The 11,322-nt window shown below is 35.2% G+C and overlaps 1 protein-coding gene and 1 pseudogene across 1 annotated transcript; both read right to left on the bottom strand.

Moving 5' to 3' along the window:
* On the bottom strand, nucleotides 1–4,281 carry LOC142551708 (uncharacterized; annotated as a pseudogene).
* Nucleotides 4,282–5,253: 972 nt separating this feature from the next.
* LOC142551709 (mitogen-activated protein kinase kinase kinase 1-like) lies at nucleotides 5,254–10,562 on the bottom strand. The gene is made up of 8 exons (XM_075661082.1): nucleotides 9,273–10,562; nucleotides 8,619–8,703; nucleotides 8,433–8,495; nucleotides 7,908–8,065; nucleotides 7,494–7,566; nucleotides 7,310–7,369; nucleotides 6,727–6,831; nucleotides 5,254–6,160 (listed from the first exon to the last, which is right to left on the bottom strand). Exons 1-8 carry the CDS (start codon nucleotides 10,334–10,336, stop codon nucleotides 5,948–5,950), a joined length of 1,821 nt encoding a protein of 606 aa, XP_075517197.1. The 5' UTR covers nucleotides 10,337–10,562; the 3' UTR covers nucleotides 5,254–5,947.
* Nucleotides 10,563–11,322: the final 760 nt, after the last annotated feature.

Genomic DNA, 11,322 nt, shown 5'->3' on the forward strand with positions numbered 1-11,322 from the left:
TTCAGAAGATAAGACTACGGTTTTCACTCAATTAAAGTTACATTCAGATTCAAAGATATCAAAAGTTTCATGGTCCTGCAGATATCATTCAAGGGTTCGTACACACTCGAAACCATGAAGACAAGTTCCATGATCATATCGAAAAAAGATAGTTGATGAGCGATCAATGAAAGACCCAGTCCTAGACCCACAGATGACGGACATTAAAAAATATTGAACAATCTGTGCTCAAGAAAGAAAGATGAATGCCTCGGGCACCACTTTATAAACGAGAAACAAACTATCGACAAACCAAAAACCATTGTGACCAATAAATTAATTCAGTGGTTGAGTAGCCAATTTCCAGACACGTAAATTCCTGAATTCGAGGCACGCCGAGTAACTAAACAAAAAGGTATCACCAAACTCCACTAGTTTCCAGTCCTAAGCCTTTCTGCTCGCCTCCAAACCAAAAACCTAGCATGAGGACGCCCATTTTGGGAGACATTGCTTCCCATGCTTCTAGATGCAGTGGAACTTCGCACTCGACGCCCACCAAAATCTACATCATCCAAAGAGTCATAATCCCCATCAAAATTATTAGGAGAGAATATAGGACTATTCCAATGGCGACGGTATGCTGGGAACCTAAAGAGAGAATCTTCCAAATAGTCAACCTCACTATGATCCGGAGAAATGTTGCGATAACTCCTCTCTATCACGAAATCGCCAATGACCATTGCCCCAGGCATGGTTGATCTGATTGTGCTGAATACATCACTTAGATCTCTCTCATTCTCGAGTTCCTTCCATTTCTCTGCGTGTGAAGGGTCTACATCTCGAGGGCGTGAGAGGGTGCACCGACTTAACATGTTTCCTAAGCTCTTTGTAAGTTCCAAGAAACAAGCACTTGTCCTGCATGCAGGTCCGTTTCTTCTTGTTAAGGTACCTACGTGCAGGTTCCACCACAGTCCAACCCTTCACTGGCCCACGGCAAAGTGGGCATAGAAACTCAGATGTTTCCTTCTTCCCATGATGCAAACCTGATCCTTCGGAAAATTCTGTGCCATCAATCAGCCATAGTGATGATTCTGTACTCTTCGTTGAGGAGACTTTAGTGTAGGCTTTCCTGTACTGCTTAAGACAGTTCGAATATCGATGACTAGTAGCACACTTGTAAGCACGGCAGCCCTTCTCATACGAGGAACAAACCAGTAGGACAGCATTGTGAGGAAAGTCCATACAAACCGCACAAACTGCATCTTCCCACTCTTTCTTTTCTGATGCTTTTACATATCTCTTCTTGAGGCGGGAATCTCCAAAGACCTTCGCACACTGTAATGATAACTTGTGCAGGCCAACTGCATGCTGTTGAGTACTAGATTCCTTCTGCCGCTCCTTGGATTTTGCCATTTACAACCGAAACCTTAACAGTATCCCTGCTTCACAAGAAAAAAATAAATAACAATAGAAACAATTTGAGGAAAGGGTAATTTTATCCAGTTTATTTCAACGTAGAAAGAGTCAGCAATAAAGTATGTCTTCTACTTTACATCCAATTAATCATAAAATAAAATATAAAGCCCGACACTTTCATCCTTACAACCATCATATTATTTTGCCTTCGCGAATCTTTTTCTTCAAAGACTAAACTTGGTTGATTTGATAGGATTGTATATTGATAAATTACCCTGTAATTATTGAAATGATAGGATAAGATAAGAACAACGACAGATAGATAATATTATGTTTGATTTAGCAGATAAAAATTGTCGTAAAAATTATGGATAAAAGATTAATAATCTTTTTACCCTTTTCTCCATTTTTTAAACTATGTTCTCCTTCATTTTACGCTATTCTGTGCCAATATTTCTCAAATCCAAAACCCACAAGCACATATTCTGTTCATATTAATTGTTTGCAGAAATTAATTGTCTTTCTAGATACTTCTCTTTTATATTTTATCCCATTCCCTTGTTCCCTTTCATTATCCACACTCTTCCTAAAGACACAGGAAGTTTGACTGATTGTGTTTAGCTTCTGAAACATCAATCTATCCAATCATTTCAACGAAATAATCAAGGGAAAAAACACCATTAACATCCAAAAAAATTTTAATTCAAGGGTATATAGCTTTTTAAAAAATACAAAACCCATTAGACCTTTAGGTTGCACTTAAAATCGATCTATTTGATTTGGAAAAAGGACATTTGATTTGGGAAAAGATATGAGAAATGAATAAAAATGACACCCATTCTGGTCGTATTTGAAATTCAGGACAATTACTATTGAAACTGTTTAACTTGACATTCACTTGGGTTGCACTTGAATCAATGAATTTTATTTGGAGGAAATGATTTGATTTGGAGAAGGATTTGAGAAATGGATTACAAATGACATTCATCTTGGTTTTATTGAAATCCACCACAATTACTACTGAAATTGATATACTTGATATGTAGTGGATTTAAAATTCACTCGAATTTTATCCATCCAAACAAGTCAAGGTATTTAAAATCCATCAATCCAAGAACAATCTTAAATTCTTTAAAAAAAGGAAAAATATAATAAGAAATAAATCTAAATTTTCTGCACCTTCGGAAACTGTTGGAGGAATTTGTCCTTGATTCGGAAAAGAAGTAAAGTTAAATTAAAAGTACAACATGGCAATTGGAAAAATTATGGTCTGTATCAATGTCTGAAAATTTGAAGAAGGTTAGGACAACAGATCTTCTGTGGATTTCAATGCATAAATTTATTTTACTCCTTTTTAATTCTTTACTGTAGAAATGATGATAATACATCACACACAGCTTGTAGCTGGAATTTTTGGTTATGCATTCAGTAATCAATGTCGGCTGCAGGATGAGATGTTAGACTATATTTTTGGAACCAAACATTGGATGATAAATTATAGTAAACAACAATGCAGATATCCCAAACACCAAAGACGACCTAAAGGCCATGGCAATTAATTATTAGCACGGTAATAGCATTGACAACATCATGGACTGAGCAGTTCAACAAAGAATTCCGAAAAAAACAGAGTGGAATGATAAATCATGTAAATAATGATACACATACGGAACATATATTGAGATATCTAAAAGATTAACACTGAAAATATAATGGATTAACATGCTTGCTCAAACCTTATAAATATTTAAGTCCATATGATGCTACAGAACAGAAGTAATCTGGACCAATCGCTTGGGTTGTCCCTTCCAAACTATTTACTAGGGGAGGGATGCTTCTAAACACAAGAATCACTGGAAATCGATCAGAACAAATCTCACTTCATTACTGAATAAAATATCAGGACCATGTTTCCTGGCACAACAGAAAGACCGGTGGAAATTGCTAGTAAAACTTATATTTTTTATTCATTTAATTTTTTTTCACTTCATGATTATAGAAGATGGAAATTGATAAAGAACAATAGTCGGTTTGAAAACAATTTTCACTGTCAATCTTTTCTAGACCACAAACAATATGAATTCCTATGACGTATGAAATGCAAGCAAAAAACACAATTTCAAACTAAAAACTACCAAACTTTACTCAAAATTCTTCTTCTAATGGTTTCCCTCCTCTATAACAAAATTTACAACCATCTTGTATCACGAAAGACTAATTTAGTTCCATTCACTTTTGCCTACATTTTTTCTAAAGCTTCAGCTTAAGATGTCAAGTCTGCTAGAGTAAAAACTAAAACACCATTACAGCACCCTACAATGCTCAAAGATGCAATCTTTGTGTATAACCTTAAAAATCAAAGGAAAAAAATCCCAAGCCCATAACGCGTCAGAAAATAGGCAAATTACAAATACATGAATTGATATCTCAAATTACAAGAATCATGCATCGACTAATAAAAAAACTCTTCCGTATGCAGCATCGACACATGAATAAAATCGAAAAAAAGCCAAAATAATAATAATAATAATAAAAGGAATTCAATTTCGTTGCATAAAGGGCCTTCCTTTATTTTCTTTTCCACATGAAAGCACCGGCAAAACACTTTCAGGATCGATATAAAATTGAAATCAAAGATAAATCAGGAGTCACCGGAAAGTCTTTGAACAAGAAAATTGAAGCAGCAGACGCGTGAGAGACTGGAAATAGATAGAACTTCTTTCCTATGAAATTTTACTGCCACGAAAACCAATGAATTTGGTATTTGTTTTGGATCGATCCGATGGGTTGGGTGATAGAGCGGACCGCAATTGCATCTTCACTCTTCAGTCTTCTGGATCATCGGTATTTAAATGAAAAAAATATCACGAAACTGTCGGGGTTGAATCGTCAAGTATTACAAAATCTCGGTGTCACCATGAGTTGCACATTATAACATTTTCATGTCATACATATCTTGAGCCTCGTGATGATATTTGAAATGCGAATAAGTTGACATTTGATTAGAATTTATGAGTTCAATTTTTTCTAGACAATAAATTTTGGAATGAGCTCTTCAATGCAGTTTACAGTCTTAACACATTGAGGATTTCGAATTTTATCGTCATAAAAAAAAATTGATCCAACCCATAAATTAAATTGTAGGATACAACATTACCTCGTATAGTATCTCATCTGAGTCTTTGGGGTGTTGCTGAATTCCCTTGTTTCGTGGAATTAATTTTTAAGAGTTGTCATAGCCTCAAAATGTAACTCAGAAATCGTGATAAGCTTAATTCTACATAGGGTCTAGCATTAGCTCCACTATATCAAATCATTGCATCAGCCCAGAGAAGCCTATCCTTGGCCACTGGCTTTAGACCATCGGTTTTAAGTTAATAGACAATTTGTCATTCCCAGCTGGAGCAGCAGATAGAGTTCCGAAGGTTTCTAGTAAATAAAAAATATTCTACAATGAGGCCCTTACTAATATAGACTAGTTACTATACACACGCCGACAAGCGATACATGTGTGTATAATTTTTTTTATCATTTGATAGACTAAAATAAAATTTGACAAATTATGGAAAGACTAAATTGATATTTGAATTGTTGAAATTTAAAAAAAATAAAAATACAAGTGTTGAAATTTTTTTTAAAAAAAAAAACAAAAATCAAAAGTATAATATTAGTATCATGTAAAGATAAAATTGGAAGAAAAATTTGGTGTCCGCTATGTGGTTACTGTCATATCCTCACCTTTAATAAAATAGAATAGATTTATGATGTTATAAATAATGACTACGAATGAGATTATCAAGAAGAACATGCGATTATGATCAAATTGACAAAAACATCAAATTACAAAACGATTCGCAATTAAAGTTCATTAATAGTGATTAATGAAACATCTTACTAGATAATCTTACACTCAACAGTTTCCAAGTATTTACAAAAATATTTAGGGTTCCATCTGTACAACCCCAATTCACAAAGAATTGCTGACTTACCAAACTTCGTACGAGGTAAAAAAGCGCTGTACAAACAGTGCAAATATATATATATATATATATATATATATATATATATCACTCTCTCAAAAATTGCATAGGGCCATTATCGAAACAAAATGATACCCAAGGATGATGCGGGCCAAAACTATGGTCAGATACGAAAATCGATGTCTGGAACTAAAAAGAGGGAAAAAAGAACTGCGATACCGTGACAAACATGCAGAATCTGACATGAGCAGAGAGCAAGATGCACATGCTCGCTGGCTTTGTATGGAAAGAAAAACTCCGTCTATGTTTAATTTGGTTTCTCTGTTACTCCTTGGTTCTTTCTTTTGGACTTTCGGCTATGTAAGGAAAGGGGGTAGAAGGTTGTGCTAGTCAAAAGTAAGGATAGACTATAACACGTGTAATTAACGCACGCTGACCAAATTATATGGAAAACAAGACGAATAATTGAAGTGGCTAGATGTGTGTCGAGGCATTGATGATTTTATGTAAGACATGGAGTTGGGCCAAGAACAATAGTTGGTTTGCTTACGTTAAAATGCCTAAAATGGCTTTCATATTTGACTACTGAAAGTGTGAGGAGACGCTGAGCCTGAATATGGTGAAAGCGGTCGTTTCACAAAAGGGTGGTCCAAGAGTTGACCGGCTGTTGGCCGTGAACTTGGGTTTACTTGCAGACATTTAAGTATAAAATCCCGAGCATCTATGGAGAGGGAGTCAGGAATAGGTGGTCTCTCACCCTTCCCTATTCGAAATAATGCCGACATCTGTTGAATCAAAAAGCACAATGTCAACACTACAGAAATTCAAGTGGAAAGGCAGTGGGACAAGATCCACCTTGCAAACTGATGTTAATTAGTAACTAAAAAGAAACACGACCCACTTGAAAAAACAGAAAGATTTAGTGTAGACTTGATCATACGCCTAATAATAATAATAATCTATCAAATGACTCACCGTGCATGAATAATTATGGCAAGAATAGGAAAATGCAAGCCGTTCATACGATAAATATCCCAGAATAGGCAGTGCCAATAACAAATGTGCTTTTACGGCCGATGACAAGAAATAAGAGTTGATGAAGAGTTTAAACACCATCACCTCTCGAAACAAAAGCCTAATGTACTTCATGGTTGAGAGTGCTCACAAAGAATCATCAATTATAATTGTATTAAAATTCAATATATAGTGCATTAATGGCCCACATAAAATACAAATGGTCACACAATTTGATTAGCATGCTGGACATTATTCTTCATGAAAAAGATCCATAACTTCCACTAATTTACCATGTCTGGTAACTGTGTGGGTGGATGTCGAGTGCTTTACTTACCCATTCCAAATGAGAGTACGGAATGCGCCCAGTTAGCATCTCCAAGACAGTACATCCAAGACTCCATATATCAGCAGATAGGCCATAACCTAGGCTCCTAACAACCTGTAGCAGGACATAAGGCTATTCAGTAAAATGTGGCACCACAAAACCGGCATAAAAAAAAAACCCAACACGGTAACACCAGCCTCGAAACGAAGAAAAAAATATTGATTGCTAAACCACTCTATAACTCCTCTGTATATCAGTTCTCTTTTCAGATTTCAGAACCTCTAATAAAGATTAACTCCAAAACTCGCCAGACTATATCCCATGAGCTCAACTCAGATTGAGTTAAATCTCCCGTGCTCAATACCTCTAAATGCAATCAGTATCACTTTTTCTATAACATTGATACTAACATCATTCCTCTCAACAATGTACCAGTGAGCTAACTTTCTTCATGTCAGAATATTCAGGGGAATTGAAGGCCAGTTTTCAAAGCATTTATAAGAAAAAATTTCACTATCTCACAATTTAGATTGATAAATTAATTGAAACCAGCCATGTTTCTTTTAAGTAACAAGGTCATCACGGGGCAAACCTCAGGAGCCATCCAGAAAGCAGTTCCTTTGCAAGATTTCAAGTCATTCAACTTGGTGGCCTGCAAAATGAATAAAAATATTTGACATACGAGAATAACGATTTTAAATACCAAGAAGGAATTTAAGTTGAAAAAGGAGACCACAAGAAAATAATAGGTAAACAAAAGGAAATAGTTGGTCGACCTTTGCAAGCCCAAAATCTGCAAGTTTAACCAGACCATTTGTGTCCACCAATATATTTGAACATTTAACATCTCTGCAATATGTCACAAAGTTTGAAACATTCTGACTATTGATAAAAGTGCAAATTAAAGAAGGAAAAATACCGAAACTTCACCTATTAAAATACAACTCAGTCAAGGATTCTCTAAAAAATTGGTATAATAAATAAGATTTTTCAAATAAAAGATCCTGTCATGGGAAGCATTTTTTTACTTCACCATCTACCAAGAATACCGAAGGATGAACTAGAAGATAAATGAATCGATGCAACAAAATATCAAATCCATCGAAATGTAAAATATGATTTTTTTTTCTTTTCATAAAAAAACTAAACTTCCGACACTAGAAAACATAAGAGTAATCATGTTTGATTACCTATGTACCACATTTCTGTCATGCAGGTAATTCAAACCATGTAAAATTTGCCTGGTGTAAGTGGAGACCTGGGTATCCCAGAGCTTGTACTTCTGGTAGAGGCTTAAAAGAGAACCTTGGTTAACAAGCTCAAGAAAAATATAGAGTTTCGATTCATCCTACAGAGACAAAGGATACTTTTCAGCATTTGCAAGAAGAATTCGATAAAAATTCACATATAAATTTGATCATTTTTTAATAAACCAACATATAATAAAAATAAGATTCTTCAAAGATCTGTTTTAAAAAAGATCCGTGGAATTTTTTCCACATTGTTATCCTCATGCTTATATTGGCTAACAATGTAATGAAAACAGTCATCCTCATGCTTTACCCTCTCATCCCAATCTGAACCGGCTCACAATGAATTTTGGCTAACAATTTAATGAAATATATGAGAAGATTTAAGCATGCTAGAAAACCTAATTAGGAAGAGGAAAAATAAACATATCAATAAAGAGAAACGAAAAAGTAAGAAAGCATTACCCGCTTTGTACCATAGTACCGAACTATATTCTCATGTTCAAACTGACTTAGAAGAGCAATTTCCTAAAAAGACCATGAGAAAAAAATATATTAAAGATGAGTAAACAAAAAAATTACAAATTCAGACAAACTAGTCATTACAACAAATTAGAAAATAATGATTAAGTTCAGAAAAAGCCTTGCAACCTGTTCAAGTTGGATAATTCGTTGCTTGCCTTCATCTCCTTGATCAAGCAAAGATACTTCCTTCACAGCAAAAAAGAATCCATCACTGCAGCAAAGCAAGCAATAATGAATAACAAAATAATAGAAAACTTATTAAATAAGTTTGTTATCCTCTCGAGTACTCCAATTTGCAAAATTGTACTATAATATGAACATATTGTAGTTATCAAAATCCCAAATTGTTTGTGCCTAGGCTAAAGGAGCAGAGAGAGCCTGTATTTTTGCAGAAAGACGTATAGAGATGCATCCCTTGAGCAACGGACCAATCTTGGACGTGAAACATGTGTCTTGATGCGCATTAAAAGCTAAAAGCATGTTTAAGCATATGGCATATAAAAAAAATTTATTTTAATTGAAATTTAATGTAATAGCCATTCCTATTTGCTAATTTATTGATAGATATTTGTTTTACTTCTGTTGATCGCTCTGTAAAGTACATATTAGATATCGTATAGAAATATTTTAAATTGAAAAACATCATGCCCCACTGCACTTCATTTTGACAGGGTACATGACTCGATTTACACCTTTAGATTAAGCCAGGTCTGGTGCCTGTGATAATTAAGATACCAGATTAATTAATATTAATATCAAATCAAGTGGCAAACTACTTACTCAGCTATTCCCTCATAAACAGATCCAAAGGAGCCACTACCCAAGAGCTCACCCTTCTGCCACCCGATAATAGTTCGTCTTAATGCCCCATCAGGTGAAATACTTGATGTCGGTTCGGTTGTGGTACTTGAAGTATCATCATCATTTGAAAATGTGGTGAACGAACATGATTCAGAGAGCACACAGTTGTCTTCCATTACCATCACCCCTCTCATCCTAACTTCCTCGTCTCTCTTTTGACCATCTTCTTCTTCCCCATATTCTTCCGGAGAAAACCCAGTCTCAACCCTTGAAACAAATGCATCAGTATCCATCGTGAACACTTTCGACACAGATGATGGTGGCGCTAAAACCGGGGGTCGCACACCCTTGATACCGTTTCCGCGGAATCTATCAAACCTACCCCTTGTATTATCACACGAAATCAAATCACTTGCACTTGTATTAGCCCCCAACATCGCACAGTCATCGTTATCAAAAACATGAACCCTGCTTCCATCCACATCACAAAAATTTCGTCTTTCCTCAAATTTCTTGCTCATTACACCATTATCCCTTCCCGAAAATCCAAAACAAACTTGGCTATCCCCACCTTGCTGATCACTCACATCAATAACACCAGTACCACTAACACCGCCGTAAAGATCGGCGTAGTTGTCATAATTGACCTCAAATATCTGACTAAATACAACAGGAGCATAGGCAGTTCTCATCTTCATCGCCTTGTACTCCTCGGAAGGTATAGCGAAGTCATCTATACCAGAGAATCCTAAGGTTTTGCAAAGAACATCTATGTCACCATAATTTCCATCAACTCTAAGGCTTTTCTCATCGCCTAATAAATCACGCGTGCGTGTGCGAATAGATTCCTCCACCGAGTACGACGAGGATGATGATGAAGAACTAGGAGAGAACTCGTAGTTGAAGTTTTTCGAGGCGTTGCACCGAGTCAACCTCCGCCTCGGCTCGGCGGCTTGGCAGCTGGGACTGGAGCTGGAGCTGGAGCTCTTACCAGTTTTCAGGCGGTCAGAGTTATGATCGAAGATTTTGGGGAACCGATGCATTGTGAGGGTAAAAAACAATATTCATGAATCAATAACGAGGAATGCTACTAAAGCGCCCTCAAACCAACTGAACTTTCCCAGTGTTCTTGTTTCCGGTTTTTAGGGTTGCGGAACTAAAATTTGGGTCAGAATTGCACCGAGGTTGGGGCAGGAAGCAGAGAGGAAGTGGAGGAATAAAATGGCGTCGCAAGGGCATTATGCGACTTCTCGGGAATAGATATACAACACTAAGGCCATGTTTGGTATGCGAACGATAGATTGTTAAATGCTTATCTCATTTTTTATCTCATTTTTTATTCAGTCCAATTAATCAAGAAAATCATGATAAAAAAAACTTATTTGGGTGAAAAAATATCTCATTATTTTGGGAGGATTGATAATCCAATTCCTAAAATATAAAGTAAATTACCATTTTATCCACAATTGATTGTTTATATTTTTTTTTTATTTGCACACACATCACATAAATAATTTCATGATGAAACTAAATAAAATTTAAAAAATAGAGAAAAAAATAATTAGAAATCCACATGTCATCCTCTGCGCTTAAAAAATAGAGAAAAAAATGAGATAAAATGCAAAATCATATTAATTTTTATTAAAAAATAAATTATCAGATAAATACATAATCTATAATTTAAAATTTTATAAAATATTTATTTATTAATAGCTGAACATTTGATTTTGAAAACACTGCTACAAATATCATTTTATATGCCAAATTGTCATCAATGTTAGTTTAGGGTATTTTTGTCTCAACAACAAAAAATGTAAAATTTATCATACTCATTAAAATCTTACCAAACAAAATATTCTTCATCACTACACATTATATATTCTTACCTTAAGTTTTGTCATCAATCCATTTAGTTATCCTATCTTACACACCAAACATAGCCTAAGTGAAAGTGGAAAATAACAAGTTGCGAAATTCGCTAGTTGTGACCATAATCATTAAAAGTTACACCCGTATGACATGTATTATT

This window comes from Primulina tabacum, chromosome 7 (assembly GCF_025594145.1).
Source record: "Primulina tabacum isolate GXHZ01 chromosome 7, ASM2559414v2, whole genome shotgun sequence".
NCBI lineage: Eukaryota > Viridiplantae > Streptophyta > Magnoliopsida > Lamiales > Gesneriaceae > Primulina > Primulina tabacum.